This window comes from Stegastes partitus, unplaced genomic scaffold (genome assembly GCF_000690725.1).
Source record: "Stegastes partitus isolate 25-593 unplaced genomic scaffold, Stegastes_partitus-1.0.2 Scaffold185, whole genome shotgun sequence".
NCBI classification, from domain to species: domain Eukaryota; kingdom Metazoa; phylum Chordata; class Actinopteri; family Pomacentridae; genus Stegastes; species Stegastes partitus.
In genome coordinates this window covers 145,000-163,307 of record NW_007577916.1, presented here as the reverse complement: position 1 = coordinate 163,307, position 18,308 = coordinate 145,000, and the positions used below count along the sequence as shown (strand labels likewise).

The 18,308-nt window shown below is 44.0% G+C and overlaps 1 protein-coding gene across 1 annotated transcript in view; it reads left to right on the top strand.

The window, feature by feature from the left end:
* Positions 1–18,308, top strand: part of nphp4 (nephronophthisis 4) — a 198,022-nt gene that overhangs the window by 56,328 nt on the left and 123,386 nt on the right. The window contains exons 7-8 of the mRNA XM_008280199.1: positions 12,975–13,150; positions 17,685–17,814. Coding sequence (XP_008278421.1) covers positions 12,975–13,150; positions 17,685–17,814 — 306 coding nt within the window. The remainder of the gene's footprint in view (positions 1–12,974; positions 13,151–17,684; positions 17,815–18,308) is intronic.

Below are 18,308 nucleotides of genomic sequence, written 5' to 3'. Positions count from 1 at the left end.
CCTACCACCGTTCATCTTCAGGGTCACTTGTCTGCCTTCCCCCAGTCTGAGTGAAGCCAGAGGCTACATCACCTCAGATGACCTGCAGCACCCAGTCACCCTACATCTCTAATAAAATCTATTACTCCTGATTAGAGCGCCCGAGATCTTGTCAGAAATTATGTAACGTCTTGGCTCGTGATCAAAAGACCACAGAGAACAGAAGATGATGAAGAGGAGGAGAGGAGCAGGCGAGGACCAGCGCCGCGCCGGAGGCAGAACAAAACGCCTCGGGCTGATTTAATGAATGGAGAAAGACTCTGGCAACAAAAGCTACAGGAAGTTTTCATTTGTCCTAAAAGAAGAAAACTCACTCAAAGTAGGGCTGCCCCTGTGGACGTGGTACAATAAAAAAGACAAAGGAGGTTGAACATTTGTGAAATAGGAGGCGTCTCGCACGTCGTTCTCTGAGGACGCCCAGTTTGGCTGCAGGCCGGCAACCACCGTAACCGATGCAGCGCAAAACAATGAAGTTTAATGCACTTGGCTCGCATCAAATATTCATGAAATGCAGGTCTTTGTAATGATTGACGATCCAATCATTAGATGAAATAGACTGCGACTGATTATAGACCCTATAAGTCAGACAAGACAGAATGCACAGCGGTGGAAAGAGAAGAGATAGATTCATAAACTTTAAAAGTCTCAGAGTCACCATTTTTTGCTTTGTTTTGTTTTTTTTTTTCTTCTGATGGATTAATGCATCGTGTTGTGAGTCTTTTGGGAGTCGCTGAGCCATTCTGCACTCGCAATGTATGAATGCCACAATATAGAATAAAGTGCTTCTGATTAGGATTTAAACAAAATCTCAGTTTGTGCGACCGAATAAAGAATGACTGATAATAGTGCTACCAAAGCAGAGTGCAAGGAATTGTTTATCAAAGGACAGGTTCTTGCTATCTCATCCTAAATATAAGAACAGCCGTGACTCGATGATCCGACACTAAATGTAAAACCTTCTTCTATGTCGGATAGCAAGGCTGTCGGATTGTCCAGACGGAGGTCCAGATACGAGGAGGGCTTGATGCTGGAAGGTTCATTAGTCAGAATCCAAGGCTGTCGCTATGTTAAGGCTGTTTTTATGGGTTCTGGTGGTTTTTCCTAAAAACCTGTCGGATAGCAGGTTCTGGATTGTTAAGGGTCGATTATCGGGTCATGACTGTATTACTTATGTGGGAACTGAACTGTTCTCGTGTTGCAGTCAGATAAACTTTATTGATTCCTCACAGGCAACACCAGAATCTAATGTAATGTATTGATTGCTTTGCATCGGGCCTGAACTATCAGTGTCGGTTCTGTAGGTCCAGATATGGTTCCCCCTGCTGATAATCAGCATGTGTGACAAACACACCTCACACTGGCTGCTCTGTAAAAGTAATACAGAAGAAAATTAACTGTTCTTCTGTAGTAAAACATTATTTGTGATGTTTTCTAGGAATCTAGATGCTGCGCTTGTGAAGTGAATGACCTTCTGTTGTAGTGAGTACAGAGGAAACGCTAAATACCGAGGTGTTAAGAACCCCGTCCTAAAAAAACACACAAAAAACTAATTCATGCTTACAGGTGTCCATACGTGACTAATCCAAGTAAACCAGTCCTGTCCGTTTGCAGGGTGGGCCTTTCTGTTTTATTGTTGTTTCAAAGCCTGAATCAGTGAACATCACAGCCTGCCGTTCTGCCGTGTGGACCAGACGTACGGCGTTCCAGCAGCGCCGCAGGTGAGCTGGTGTTCTTAAGCTGCAGCAAGCCGCAGATGAGCAGAGCGTCACCGACACGCTTCATCGTTTGAGTTGAGATGTTGCCGGAAGCGTCAGAAGTAATCAGAGCCCTGCCGCCCCTGAACGTAGCAGCAGCATCTCCTCTGACAGACATCCAGCTCCAGGCCCGTGTTAATGATTGAAGGTCCAGCCCCGGGTTCTGCCATGAGTTCAACAGCTTGTCCCTCATCTTCTGCCTCAGTGATTACTGTATTTTTAATTGATTAAATTATTAACAGTAATTAATGATTTAAAAAAAACAGTCATTAACACCTCTAACCCAAACTTACCAAACAGAAAGCAGGATCGCTCTGAGGGAGTCGTGTGAGCTGTAGATACACGTTCTAAAGCTTTTGTAAATGTCTGTTTCAGCTGTATTTTTAATGCTTTTACAGTTTAAAGTACGACAGATGCCACTTCTTTGTACTGTCCTCACACACTAAAGCGCCCTGAGTTGCTGGTTCGACTCCCAACCTTTGCTGCACGTCACTGTCTTCTTCTCTTTCCCCACATTTCCTGTCTGTCTGTCTGCTCCACGTCATCCGATCGAAGGCAAGAGTGCAAAAAAAATTAAAAAATCTTTATAAAAAAAACAAAAAGTGCTGCGTGAAGAGAGCACCGCCGTCCACACATTATGTAGGACACATCGTTTAGACACACTGCTGCACTAATAATCTGTTTTTAGAAATAATATTTGGAGGTCAGACGTCTCTTTATCCTCAGCTGGAAATTAATCACCAACAAATGCACGACTTCTATTGTTTAGGTATTTTGCCAAAAGAAGAAAAAAATAATGTGCCCAGAGGCATTAGAAAATTACAAAACATTAACAAAATAAAAATGGAAGATAGCTATATGTAGGCTGTATGCCCATAAAGTTGGAATAAAATATATATTTTACCTCTTCTCATGAAATGATTATGACAATGTGATTTATTCTTGATAGATAAAGTGTGCATCTTCTCAAAACTTTATTGATATCACAACATGCACACAATACACATCACAGTACAAACTAACCACAGTTAACTTTTGCTAACTGTGTATTCAGGCTTAAACTAAACTGGAGGTTTTGAACAACAGGATTAGAGGTTTTCTTTCAATTTTTCAAACAGCAAACACACATTCGAGGGGATTTAATGCATCAGAATGTCCAATATTAATCCTTTAATGTCACTAATACTGAGTCTGGCCGCCCCTGATGTGGCTCAGACATGGTGGCGTTCTGTCCACCAGCTGGTTGATGGTGTCAGTGGGCAGGACGTCCCAGTCTTCAGTCACATCCTGAAGTCAGAACTGGTTCCACCTGGTACCTGGGACTCAGGATGTGATCACTGGACCTGGTCAGAGGTGATGACTGATGTGTAGAAATAAAGAGAGGAACGTGTCTGAAAACAAAAGTTATTCCAACTTTATGGGTGACGGTGTATTGTTAGTGTTTCCATGGACATTTTTTTTTTGGTCAATAAAAAAACAACAAAAAGTAGAACAACAGAGGCCTCCTCCTTCACGGCTACACGTTTATGTCCTGTTGGTGTTCAGAGATGGACCCAGCATTAGGAGGTTCTTTATTAACGGGATGGAAGTGTGAATCGTAGGAAACAGAAAAGGGAAACGGAGAAGCAACAGCACGAGCGTGTGTTTGACTTCATATTTGTTGGTTGTGAATTATGGGAGTGTTTCAGCAGCAGGGCAACAGTGATTTATCGGTGGAAGCTGTGTGCCAGTTAAAATTTGTTAAGGAGTAGAGGAGTGGGAGGATGAGAGCAGCATGCTAATGATGCTGCTGCTGCTGATGCTGCTGCTGCCACTGTTTCTTGCCATGGATGACTCACCCTCAATATGGGGGAGCTAACATCCACCGCGTGGGTAGCAGCTCGCTCACTCGCTCACTTGCTCACTCGCTCACTCGCTCGCTCACTCATTCACTCACTCACTCACTCACTCACTCACTCACTCACTCACTCACTCACTCACTCACTCACTCACTCACTCACTCAGGCTGGATCCTAGTGTATGACAGACAGGGTTCTGCCTAAAACAGAAAGCTGGGTCAGTGCCGGTTGTTGTCAACGGGTTAAATCATGAAAAAGACAAATGAAGAGGAAGCCGCCTTCTGGGAGACCGTGAGAGAGAAGTCTGATCACAAACACCCAGAGAAGCATTTCCCTTTGTTTGCTGGTTTTCAAAGCTAAGAGGAACATGTCAGACTTGTATAACTCACTTGGTAATTGGCTTATACGAAACTCATGTGGGACATAATTTCACCTGCTCTCGCTCTCACACTCACACTCTCTCTCTCTCTCTCTCTCTCTCTCTCTCTCACACACTCCGGTTGAGATGACAGTTACCATCTGTAGAGTTATTATTACCTTTAACAACAGCCTACACGTTGATTTCACAAAGTACTGACAGGAAAACTTACTGACGTAGAGCTGACAGCTTTTAATGGTGCCTTACAGGAAAAAAAAAAGAAGCAACTTTGCAAAAGCTGTGAAACCAGGTGTTTTAGTGTTTTTATTTTATTTTTAATACCTGTTAAAGCTACATTGGCAGGTACATTTGCATATATATATGAATATAGCTGCAGTCGTGACTCGATGGTCCGACACTAAATGTAAAACCTTCTTCTATGTCGGATTGTCCAGACGGAGGTCCAGATACGAGGAGGGCTTGATGCTGGAAGGCTCATTAGTTGTTCATTATTGTTCATAGTTGTTATAATAACTAGTAGGGCTGGTCCCATTAGAACTTTCTGCTCTCTGGATGTTCAGGCCCAATTAATGATGAATATCAGAATATTGGGTGCGGTCGGGGGACACTTCCACCCCGGGGCAGCGCTCTGACGGGGTGGAAATAGAGTCATGGCTGTACATTCACATGGTCATAAATAGAGAAAATTCAATTTACACAATATTTAAGATGGTGAAGAAACACTAAGAAGTACTTTTGAAGTTTGTTTACTATTTAAAAGGGACACATTAATGAACAAATGTAAAAAGAACATATTGTAAATGTGCCTGAGTTAGCATAAATGCTAATTTGGGTCTGATGTCCCTCGGTGGGTCATAAACTGAATAAATAATAGTAACTCACAAGGCTTTAAAATACACAAATACAATCGATCAGTAATACAAAGTGCATGATTATAAGTACTGGAGTTGGAAGTGAACAGGTCGCTGCTACCTACCTGTAAAGAGAAGTTCTTATCTGCTGCAGGTTTTTACGTTTTAATGCCAGATACCTTTGTGAACGACTTCTCTGATAATTCAAACTATAACTAAAGAAACTAAACATATGGCACTGAGATGTTGGGCCGCCACATGCTTCCACTTCAGTGCACTTTGGCATCGATTGTTGAAGTCTCTGAAACCACGACTAGCATCCTTCCAAAAGAGATATTTCCATATCCTGTGTTTAGATGGTGGCGGCTGAGAGTTGCTGTCTAATACGTCCATCCAATACCTCGTAAATGGGTTAAGTTCTGGTGACTCTGAGGCTGATTGATGTCATTTTCATACTCATGCAGCCGGTGCGTGACCTCTCCTTCCCTGTGGATGGAGCCGTTGTCATCCTGGAATAGCCCACCAGGATATAAATATTTCATCAGAGGATAAAGGTGACGCTCAGAACAACTTTGTATTGATTATTTGTGAGCCCTCTGAGGGGAAAGGTGGATCCAAAACATGCCACCGTAACGCCCCCCCCACAGAAACCCGGCGCTACCGGATCAGCTCACTGAAGGGGTCGAGGGTTCAGGCTTTTTCTTTTATTTATCACCCGCCTGTGTTTTCCTCCGCATCCACTAACACTCGTCTGTCTTTGCATTCGTCACACACAAACAAGCAGCTGCATTCGCTACGTATAGTCGATATGAGATGAGCTGAATGATGGCAAACCGAGCCGGCACGTTATTAATTATATTGTCAGGATAAGTGAGAAAACATGTAATTAGTGTGTGAGTCATAGGAGCATTTAGGATGTTTTGCTGAATTCAGCTGAACTCTGCGTTTGCCACATAAACATGAAGACGTCTTCCTGTCAGTGAGACGATGACGAGTTTTAATGGCTGTTGTTCTCGTTAAAGACGTGATAACTGGATTTCAGAGGAGAACTCTGGACTGCATGGAACCACTTCCTCCCGTTACCGGCTGAATGATCAGCATGTGAAGTGGTGAACTGGGATTTTGCAGACTTTCTGATGACGACAGGTGAAGCGTTGAGTCGTGCACGTTCTTTAGATGCTATTGTTGGAACTGTGAAGCGTTTGCGTAAATGTTTGCGTGACAATGACACACCGTGGGCGTCACACGGGGAGGGGTTCTGAACCCGGTCTTCAGGTGTTGAACTTCCTGTCGAGTGGCTGACACCTCGTCTCCCCACACCTTTCTGACGTCAGAACTTCTGCAACTTTCCAAACCCAACATTTACACCCTCCTGAGAGAATTCTGTTTCCTCTCCGGCGCTCGTTTTCGCTCTTTGCATAGCCGCCGCTCCGCCTGTGCACAAGCAAAGCTATTAATGGCTTCCAGGAGAGAACGTCTGAAATTGCTCACTGTTATCCTCCAACGATTATCATCATCCCTTCCTGTAATGACAGTGGGCTTTTCACCCCACCTTTGAGTAACACTTTTACCTTCCCACGTGGTTGGATAACAGCTTGCTCTCTCACTTCATCTCCTGGCTTTTGAGCGCAAAGAAATAACCTTTAGAAAACTAATTTATGCTTCTCTGAAAATCTACACTCATTTTCCTCAAAGTTGCACAATAAGGCAGCTGCCGCCCGCTTTCCGTTTCTCTTCCAGCTGCTATTATTTCTAAATTCGCTCTAAATGACTTTCTTTTTCGGCAGTTCCATTTTATTCAAATGACAGCGTCCCCAACTAAATCAATTCTGCTTACTAATATTTCATCCTCACCCTTCTATCTCCCCCCGCCCTCCGCCGCCTCACCCAGCAGTCGGACCGGTAAATTGAATCTTTCTTGTTAATATGTGACAATCGTAATGCCATTTCAGGTGTTAATACTCAAGTGAGGAAATAATCTTCTGCTTCTCTAGTTTAGAGGTTTTATTTTTTTTTTTTTGTCATTTTGTTTTGGATTGAAATGCAAATAAGGAAGGAAAACAGAAGCCACCCACCAAAATAAGAGAAGAAATCCTCATTCATGTGGACTGGGATCAAACCCAGACGGCTGTCAGCGGTCATTATGCACCACAATCCACAGAAACGTATGGCCTGTGTTTTCTCTCTGAGATAAGATGTGTTTTCCAGCAGAGTAATCTTTGACTTTCCACCGAGCACTTTATCCCCAACACAGATTTCAAAGGAATATGGTCATTTGTCCTCCAGACTGCAAACACATTAGAAATGTGGGTTGTTTTTTTTTTTTTTGCAGTCTGAGAAATATTTCTGTTGAGCCCTCAAGGCTGTGTTGGTACAGAATCAGTTTGGGCTTGCTTGTGATGCACTGCGGAGTAACAGGCGCGACGGTAACCGCTGATAATAGTGATGCACTGGCTTCCATGCATTTTTTTTCCCCCAACAGACGACGGATGCTTAAGCAGAATGTTTAGTTTCCTTTTTTTTTACAAACTCCCACACAAGGGTGACTCGTCGAATTGTAAAAACAAAAAGAAACCCGATTCTCCTCACACAAAGCGCCGCTTTTGTTTCCTCCGTCAACAAAGGTCCAAAACAAACTGCCCCCAAAAGCATGCAAATTACTTCTTCCTCCCCCCTTTTCTTCTCCTTTAATGATAGCGTTTAGCGCAGAACAACTTCCGCCTATTGTGGCACAAGTGTCGAGTGTACATTACCGCGCTGATTGGTTACAGCGCCCCGGTTGGCTCGGCAGCTCCACCAGCAAGCTCTGGGGGAATATAACAAATACGAGTCAAAAGTAGGAGACAACAAGCTTTTATGTGCGTGAAAAGGAGAAAGACACACCCACGTGGCACCAGTGTGCTCATCACTCAGAAAAGTCCCTCTTCTGTGACTCAGGAAATGGAGTATAATTTAACTTGGGGGCCATTTCATTGTTCCCTTTAAGCTTCTTAGCTCTAAAATATTCATATTTCAGGCGAGGGAGGAAGAAATCTGTGACGGCAGTAGACAGAGGCAAGAGGGAGAAGAAAGAGGATAGCGATAGGTAGAGAGAGAGAGAAACTGACGGAGTGAGAAAAAAGAGCAATGAAATAAATGAAAGAGAAACTCAGAGGAGGGGAGTGAGGAGAGGGATGGCGAGAACAGAAGGCAGCACTTTAACTGATGTTCTCTTATAAACAACTTTCTCTCCGTCTTTCTTTTTATTTTCTCTGCGAAACACTCGGTGGCAGACCTGTCCAACACCAGACAAAGCCATTTCCCTGTCATCCTCCCCGGCTCTGGCTGCAGCTGGAGGAAAGAGGCGAGAGCAGACAGGCAGCGTGGAGAGAGACACAATCATAATTATAATCTGGGTGCCACTGAAAGCAATTATTTACAGATATCTTGTCACGGTCGCGCTCATAGCTGCCACTAGATTTTTGTCGGGTGGGTTAATATAAAGACAATGTCATGTTTTACCTAAAACACCCTAAAATGAGTTCTGTATGTATGCATTAGTAGATCATGACCACGTAGATAAACAAAGCTTCACAAAGGTGCATCGTGCTGCAGTGTTGCTACATAAAACAGAAGCTCAGAGACATGTGATGGACTGTGTTAGTGTTTCATATCATTATTGTTTAAATGCAGAGAAACCACAGGAACAGCATTTTGACAAACATCATAACAGTGCATAGTGAAGCTCTGTCACCTGGTTTCACAGCCACATGGCTCCGGCCAGCGTTTTCTAAGACATTAAATCTCTTAAATCAATATTTCTTGAGCCAGTTAACAAATATGACAAATTCTGACAGTGTGGCTGCTGATACGGCGAGTCACTGTAGAACCGACGTGTGTTCAGTATAAACCAATCAGCAGCAATATTGAAACGCTCACCGGTGACGTATATAACACTAATCATCCATCCATCCATTATCTATCCACCGCTTAATCCTCACCAGGGTCATGGGGGGCGGAGCCTATCCCAGCTGACTCAGGGTGAAGGCAGGTTCACCTGGACAGGTAACCAGTCTATCACAGGGCTACACTACATGGAGGTCCTGTGTTTATGCCCTGATGGGTCAGAGCTGTCTGGGCAGCATGAAGGAGACCTCATGACGACCGCATGAGGCAGGTGTGTTTTTGTTTTTTAGAATAATTTTCTCTGGCCTTGTTGCCTTTATTAGTCAGGATAGTGAGACAGGAAAAGGGGGGACGACCTGTAGCAAAGGGTCGTGAGCAGGACTATAAACTATCGCCCTGTTCATGGGTCGCCTGCTCAACTCGGTGAGCTAAGGGGGCGCCAAGAGGCAGGTGGTTTTAATGTTGTGGCTGACTGCCGTATGTCTAAACACGAACATGTTGCTGGACTGAAAAATGTAAAAAAAAAACCCACAATGGTAAAGTAGCTGCTGGTTGTCACATCAAAAAGACAGAATAAAAAATGTCTTCATAATGTTTATTTATTCGGCAACTCTCACTGAGATTAAGATCTCTTTAACAAGAGAGACCTGAGAACAAATTATACATCACAGCGAGGCAATTCAATCACACAAAGCGCCGAGTTAATCAGAATATGTAAATGAACAAACGTGTGTGATGTGAAAATCATCTATTTCCAACACAACCCTTTGTCAGAGAGATGGATATAGTCGCCTTCTTTTTTCATTTTCACTCGCACACACATGAACTGTGTGTTGTTTTGTTGTTAATCGTCCTCTCTGGCGGTTGTTTCGCTCGTCGCCGTGTGCACATGGCACATGCAGCCGAGTCCTGTGTGATTTACACTCCTCTGTGCGGGTACATCTTACTCTTGGCACTCGGGCGGCGAACGCTAATTGATTGGAGCCTTAGCCTATGTGATCCAGCTAGAAGGCAGTTACATAACATCCCCAAAGCCGAACGAAAGCTGACACGATTCAAAACACGCCGTACGTGTTCGTGAGTCACCGCATCTTCTTATAGGAAAATAAAGTTCCACCATGTTTTGCGTGTCAGCTGTATTTTCTTTTGCCTGTAAACGTCTGTTTTTGGCCACCGGTGCTGTGTAAATGTGTAACACTCACAAAGGGGAGCACTTAAGATGAGGGAAAACTCAGACTGGAAGGAATCCTGCTCCTTATAGATCTCCCGTCCTCCTCGCCAAAAGAAATATACGGTACCTGCTGAGCACATAGCGGCCGCTGATTGTGAGAGTGAGCGATGATAACAACAGGGTGGGTAGTAAACAGGCAGACGGAGCAGAGATGTAACATGAGGAGCTATGTGGGCTGTACAGTATCCAGCCATATACTCCTGCTGTTGCTGCTTTAAAAGAAAAAACCCAAAGCTGAATTGATATGCTAATTTGATTGAGAAGGTGTGGGTGGATATGGAGAAGGTTTTAGGCAGCAAGGAGGGGGGACAGAAAGAGAGAATGTCAACGAAAAGAGAGGGAAAGAAAGAAAGGCAGTGTGGGAGTCGGAGATGTGATGGAGGGAGGCAACAGATTGAAATGAAACAAATAGGAAGGTGTGGGATGAGAGGCCAGCTCAGCATGGCTTTGCATTTAGGGGTTAGAGAGTCAGTCACTGAGCGTTAGTCAGTCAGCTGTGCGTTAGCGGCAGCAGGTATGTGCTGCTGACACATTGACTTGTTTTTTGTTGATAAGCACTGACTGTACAGCGTTTACAAGACAAATAATAAGCATAAAATAACACACCATGCATACAATGGTGTTGATATACCTCCAGTTCTCCACATCTTTTGGTTTTTTATAATTTTAACTATTAATTGAATCATTTATGATAACGTTGCAGTCAGGAAAGTAATTGTTGAGATCCAGGAACAGAAGCTAGTCGCCAGACAACCAGACAAATGCTAAACAGGCCCATGCATCACCCAGATTATCTATTATCTTTAATTATGTAAGTCCAACCCCAGAAGCTGATACTAATCCAGCAGCCAACAACAAAGTGTGCAAGTACAGCAGACCAGACGGGCTGATTGTTTCACAGTTCACCTGCATGTTTACTACCAAATCATTTCAGCTAAACTGTTCACAACCTCTGTCTGGATGTCGAGTGCTTAATTTTTGTGCTGAGTCATGGAACCGCGCCGACAGATCTCAGCAGGTTTTGCGTGCAACGTAAAATGTGGTGCGGTTTAATAAGTTTCACAACTGTTGGTGATGCGATACAAGAGATTTCATCGCCATTTATCGATATAATATAAAATTATTTACGGTTCAGTTACTGCAGTAATTCTTAGCAGTGTGTTGTAGATGTGCTGCAGTACCTCGTTGTTCCACCAGGTGAAGCCTCTTAATGATTGATACTGTATTGACCCAAGGAGATGGCCGCTCAGGCTACAGGCAGTTCTGAGTTGGCAAACAGAGAGCATTATGGGGGTTTAGCTAGCAATGGACCATTCGACAGCAGTGTCAGCATTAGGGACAATATTCTCTTTGATTGTGTTAACCATGAATCAGCAATTGATTTGTAATGCGGCTGATTCAGGTAAAGAAAATGTGCATTCCTACCACATAATCAGAGTTAAAAATTCCTAAAATCCACAGTTTTGCTTGATGCAGCCTGATCAGCATGTTGATGTTTAGCAAATACACCAACCTGCCACAACATTAAAACCACTGAAAGCTGAAGTGAATCATTAATGGCATTACAACGTTCTACTGGGAAGCGTTCGGTCCCGTCGTTCATGTGGATCTACCACCAACCTGAACGCTGGTGCAGGCCGAGCATTCTGACATTTGCTAAACAGCACCAAACACAAAGCAGGGCACAGCTGAGGTTGATGGGAATGTCAATATTTTGTTTGTATTTCATCATAAATCAAACCCAGCAAACGACAAGTTCTCCCTGATGGTGTTTCTACATGAAAAGTCAGGAGTCGTGGATGGAGTTATTACCAAGTGAAGGACTGCGATCCCTGGAGCCATGCCACTGGTGTGGCTAAACACTATATTAGTGCAGCTCCAACACACAAGCTGAAAAAAACTGTTGTTTAGTTGGCAAAATATTTGACGGGAATCAGGAACTCTCCGTTGAAAGAGTAAGTAGACATTTGACAACAGTCGACAGCTTCCACACAGCTTTTAGATTAATGCGTGGACCTTTTGTATTTTGTCAGACGGACCAAGTGAACATTTCCTACAGTGGTTCAAGCTGTTTGATGCCTGACACTGATACCTCTGCACGAAGTTGACCATATTTTTAGCAATGTCGCTGAGCAAATATTAAAGATTTCCCTGGATGTACTTTTCTTACCGAGGCAAGAAAAAGTATTCACTGGATCAGATGCCAAACCTCTCCATAGATACGTAACCTGAGGATAGCATGAGGAGCAAACTGGAACAAGCTGTCGATATGCGCGTTTTCTTTGTGGAATATTTTTGAGATTTCAGACAGATAAACAACCCAACGGATAAAAGGCAGGATCCATTTGCATGCATCGTGTGATTGGACCACGTTGGGCCAGAACCACGGGCATCATTCTGCTGTTGTAACAGCCTCTATCCTCCTGGGAAGCACTAGAATCTGGAACCTGGCTGAAGGGATGCGTTCCCATTCGACCACAGGAGCATCGCTGAGGCTGGCCACCGTGGACAGTTGGTGTTCATCCGAGATATGTTGGATGGCGCTGAGGCCAGGGCTGTGAACAGTCAAGTTGTTTCACGCTAAACCATTTATGGACCTGGCCTCGTGCACAAGAGCATCACGATGTTAGACAAGAGCATTCCTTCAAACTGTACATGCACAGTGACCTGAAGCCCAGTGTCCTAGCTTTAAATGGGGACATATCCTGTAGCTTCAGTCGTCTCATAGTGAAGCTAAATGCCTTTTTAAATTTTTTTTTAAACCTGAAATTGGAGGACTTTCCCTAAAGTAGTGGACAATGTTCCCGATTGAAAACATTTAAAACTTGTCATTTTGGACGATCCTGTGAAGGTATAGCATGTATGCAACCCTGTGTGAAGGTTAAGGCTTGTTTTTAAAGGACTGGGCTTATAAACTTAATCAAAGCGCCCAGATTCATGTGGTCTGTGAGTGCAATCTGTTTGTGTGGTGACTCCAGTTTTCTAACTGATCCTCAGAAACAGCCGGGACCAGATGTTACTCCAACAACAGTCGTCATTCAGGAAAGAAGGCTCCACGTCGGCGTCCACAATGGCTGGTGTTTCCTGGAGAAGCCCCAAGTGGTGGTGCTGGAGCATCTAGCCAGAGGACGCACCGGCAGCACCTCCAGACAGAGCACCCTGGTCAAGGACAGGTGAGCAGTGGGTCTGACCGTCGGCTTCAGGGGATGGTGGAATCCACAGGTGTGAACAAATGTTTTCAGGACTTACTTGTTTTTCTGGTATTTCATCAGCCTCTCCAGACGCTGGTACATTTGCTTTTAGGCAAGTGAAGGAAAGTTTGTTGAGTAAAGTCAGCGAAAACTGTAGTTTTGAAAAAGTTTGGTTGGTATGAATTTCACTTGTGTGTTATATTTGTTCTGAGATGTCGAAAAAAAAAGTCTAGCGTGCAGACTCTTCGTATCATTCGTCCTTAGTGTCCATTCGCTTCACACTTCACTTCTTCAACATCCACTGTGTGTTTGTGTGGAGTTCATACCTCATATAACAGTGTCATTCTCTGTTATGAGCTCCAAGCTGGCTCGGTTCCCTCACAGCTAGAAGGTCGCCGGTTGGCGTCCCGGTGAGGACACCCGGGATCTTTCTGCGTGGTTCTCCCGTGCAGCGTGGGTTCTCTCCGGGTTCTCCGGCTTCCTCCCACAGTCCAGAAACATGCTGAGGTTAATTGGTGATTGTAAATTGTCCGTAGGTGTGAATGTGAGTGTGCTTGGTTGTCTGTCTCTAAGTGTAGCCCTGTGATAGACTGGTTACCTGTCCAGGTGAACCTGCCTTCACCCTGAGTCAGCTGGGATAGACTCCGCCCCCCATGACCCTGGTGAGGATGAAGGTGTAGAGATGATGGATGGATGGTGTTCTCTCTTTCTTTTTTTTGCCATCAGAGAGGAAACAAACACATTTTGAGCTGTATAGACACCACCTAAGGTAACATGATTAGTTCAATAAGATCATATATGAAAATATCAAAAATCCCTAAAAAGTACAAACAGATCATTTAGCATTTTTACTCAACCAGTTCATCTGAGTAGCAGATAGTCTCATACATACATATGTACATATAGTATTCAAACATCACCTCTTTTCACCTTTAGTGATGCAGATGTGACATTTTTCATTTTATTTTAATGGAACAAACATGTTTATGTTTGCGTATGACTTTGTAGATTGTCCATTGACCTTGCTGAAAGAGCAGAAGCTGTCCTCCTGATAAGGCCTTCCATGCATTAACCCACCCCAGCCTCATAATTTACACACTGCACCGTGCCATACCGGTTTGCACCCTCATAAAACAGCCTTGCACTATATTCCAATGTATGCTTGTACTCCATAACCAATCAAGGAGATACGAGTCCTGCTGCCTTTGCCCCTGGGTTTTTATTCAGACGCCATGAAACTTAATTCTAACCTTGTCAGCGTGGATGTGCTGTTGTAAGGTCGTCAGCGTCGGCCTCAGTTGGTGGAATACAGCTGGAAACTGAACTCCTAGTGATGCTGAGTGAGAATTACAGCCCTGCTTCCACCATCCCAACATAATCCTGAGTCTAATAATCATTCCAGGGATGAGGATTTCTTTTTTTTAAGTATTGCACCGACTCAGGATTAGGACCGTTCCCCGATTTAGTTAATGGCTCTGTGCCAAGTGTTAAAATAAAATAAAAAATAAATCCTTTTTGTTTTTCATCTCGAGATACACCCCAACGCAACCTGTTAAATCACTGTAATTATTTTCTAACAGGAATGTTGTGATTAAGCAAAACTCTGACCAGTTCAAGTAAACAGCAGGCGGCAGCTTCTAGTAACGAGCTGGGTGGGTGCATCAGGGAGCCACTGACCACGAGAGCTTTGTGCTTTTTGTTGTGCAGGTGTGTCACTGGAGCATTTTGTTCCTGCAGGCTTGTTGCCACACTTCTTAGGTATTAAGCTGCAAAACCGCAACACAAAATACCTCCAGAAGACATTTAGGAAGAGTTGATCTGCACCTGAATCAGGATTTTGTTGAGTTGTGTTCAGCCATTCACTATCCATCCATCCATCCATCCATCATCTCTACACCTTCATCCTCACCAGGGTCATGGGGGGCTGGAGTCTATCCCAGCTGACTGAGGGTGAAGGCAGGTTCACCTGGACAGGTAACCAGTCTATCACAGGGCTACACTTAGAGACAGACAACCAAGCACACTCACATTCACACCTACGGACAATTTACAATCACCAATTAACCTCAGCATGTTTCTGGACTGTGGGAGGAAGCCGGAGAACCCGGAGAGAACCCACGCTGCACGGGGAGAACATGGAGACTCCACGCAGGAAGATCCCGGGTGTCCTCACCGGGACACGAACCGGCGACCTTCTAGCTGTGAGGCGACGGTGCTAACCACTGATCCACCTGCAGCCTCTACAGCACATTTCTTTCTGTTTAACTAAAGCTCTTCAAGCCCATTAGGATCTATATATAAATAAATATCTATACAAGGTTAAACAACACGTAAATGAACTAACATTTTAAACTAAATTCACAGCACTGTCTGCCATAAAGTATCCCACATCGCTCCTCTCTAAGCAACTTAACTGCTTTCAAGTGCTTTTCCACGTCTGTTGTTGTTGAAAGATATGCAAATTCTCCCTATCAGAGTTTGCATTTAACTTTTTAAGGGTTCTTCAAAAGTTCAAAATGCTGCCACACTTTAAACGTCTTCACCAGAGCGCATCATCAGAGGTGGTATTAGAACGGAGGAATGGGGCAACTGTCTTATAATAATAATGATAATAAACTTTATTTATAGAGCACTTTTCAAAACAAATGTTACAGAGTTATTTCCAATAAAAATAAATTAAAAAATAAAATACAATAAGCACACAGGATAACTGATAAAAGTAGAAAGCACACAAATAAAGCCGGAAGCTAAAAAGACATAAAACTTAGGTAAAATCAGAAAAAGCTCTCCCAGAAAATTGCAGTGACGTATGGCTCTAACTGGGCTCCTGGCCAATGGAAAAGCAACCGGTTCTTAGATTGGAACCAGCTAATCACTGGCCCTAGCACCAGCATAGAACTGGTTCTTCTTGGTGGAAAAGGGGTAACGTTGAGCACCCAGATGCTGTCACTGTGAAAGACAGACTCCACATGGATGTCTTCATGCACCGTGTTTGCTTTGTGTACATTTTGTAATAAACAGCCATGTTTATATGTCACCAATTCCACAGTGAACATCGGGCACATCCCTCAGGAAGTTCTGCTGATATGCAGAATCACAGAAGACCCACATGTGCCTCATGATTTAACAGTAAAACAGCCCACAGTCCTCCAGCACTGAGCGGGAACGTCTGTAAGTCCTGAGGCTGGGATCGGGTCTATCACTGCCCCTCAGGTTTAGCTTCTCTCACCAGGTAGCCACGACCGCAGTGAATGTTGTCACGTGAATAGACAAACGTTTGGCTCAAAGAATCAGAACCGACTCTATTTGAGGAAGCAGCCCTAACGAATGCCTGTAATGCAAGCTGTGTGTTTTCATTCAGCTTCACTATAATAATGTGACGTAGAGGCTGCTGTAACAGAAGTAGTCAGACTGAGCATGTTCCAGTTCATAAATGTGATGTTTCCTCATCTACATCGTAAAGTCTGAATTCTGATTCCTCGACGCACTCTAACTGTGTCTTATCTTAATGATACCCACTGTTAGGGGTGTGAAGGAATGTGTTTGTGTTGACAGCACTGTCTGCAAAATCCCTAATTGGTTGAAAGTATAATGGTGTGCACACCCACGCTGTCGCTGGACAGAAATGGCAGAAGCCACCGCGTAGCCTGAGCGTGTTTTATGACATTCCTCCACACCTTTCTGTCAGCGCCAGAGCTTTTATTTAAGCTCTGCCTGTCAGGATAATTAGGTGAGATCATTGTTACGGTTTCAAGAAATAATGACGCAGAGGACCTCGCAGCTAAGAATCGCATGAATCTATCAAATAAATGCAAAAGGAAAATAAAAGAAAAAAAAAATGCTGTAAAGCTCAACTCACGACACAGAGACAGCGAGACGACCCCCTTTTCCACAGCACATCTAAATCTACTGTGGTGACTGTTTCAAATCAGACAATAGCTAAATGTAGTTATTGTGTAGATGATTATCTGGGCGTCCTCAGAGCAGAGGAAGGTGGCACAAACATCCAAACACACCAACATCAGCGCTGGACGACTGTATTATATGACAACAGTGATCATCAGTGGTCTGACATAAGATGAAGTGCTTGTGGTTTAGTATGATAACACGAACAATAATCATGCTGCCAGTTAAACGCTGAGCGTCTGTCTTGCTTGTGATGGATTCAGACTGCAGCCAAAGTGGAAACAAAAGGACTCCAGAGAGTCCATGAAGCGAAGGAAGAACAGGCACTCGGCCCCACCTCGTGACATGCTAGCGCTCCTCAGCAGCATGGTGCATGCAAACTGTGAATGAGGAACACCTAGAGCGCTGTTCCATTCCTCACACAGGAGGCCGGCGCTCGCCAGGGAGCGTTTAGCGAGCGGCTGTAAATCCTCCATCACATTGATTTTGTTTACTTCTAATAGAAAATACAAATGCATTAAAAGGAATAATGGGACGCTGCACGTTTTAATGAAGCCTTGTCATTTCTTCAGTAACAGCCTCACATCCTTCTCTATGTGTCTGTGTTCAGCTCATCGTCCCTCCCTCAGACGCTGGGCCTTCGCAGCAGCCTGGAGCTCAGGCTGACCAAGCATCAGGCTCTGGCAGTCGTCTTTCAGCTGGAGTATGTCTTCTCTGCTCCGATAGGCCGAGACACGATGGTGAGTGAGATACACCAACAGCCATACCATAGACACTGAGTCTTAAACTTTGGACTTTGTTCATCACACAACCAATCATAAACCAGTCTCTTGATGAACTGAGGATCCACCATAACTATCTCTTTGTATAAAGTTCTTAACCACACTTTAAAGGGTCAGTTTCCCAAAGAGTTTGTCTTTCAGGACATCCTGTTGTCTTTCTTCCTCTGCTTCCATTCTCACACCTGTACATAGTGGTGTGCTCAGATGAATATGCCACTGATTAGGTGATCCCATACGTCATATATTTACAGTACAGTGGTGACTCTATGATCGACCTTTAACAATCCTAAACCTGCTATCCGACAGGTTTGTAGGAAAAACCACCAGAACCCATAAAAACAGGCTTAACATAGCGACAGCCTTGGATTGTGACTCCGACATGACATTTAATGTCACCAATCAGGATGACGGCGTATTATCTGACTGAACAATCCCACAGATTGGCTACGTTC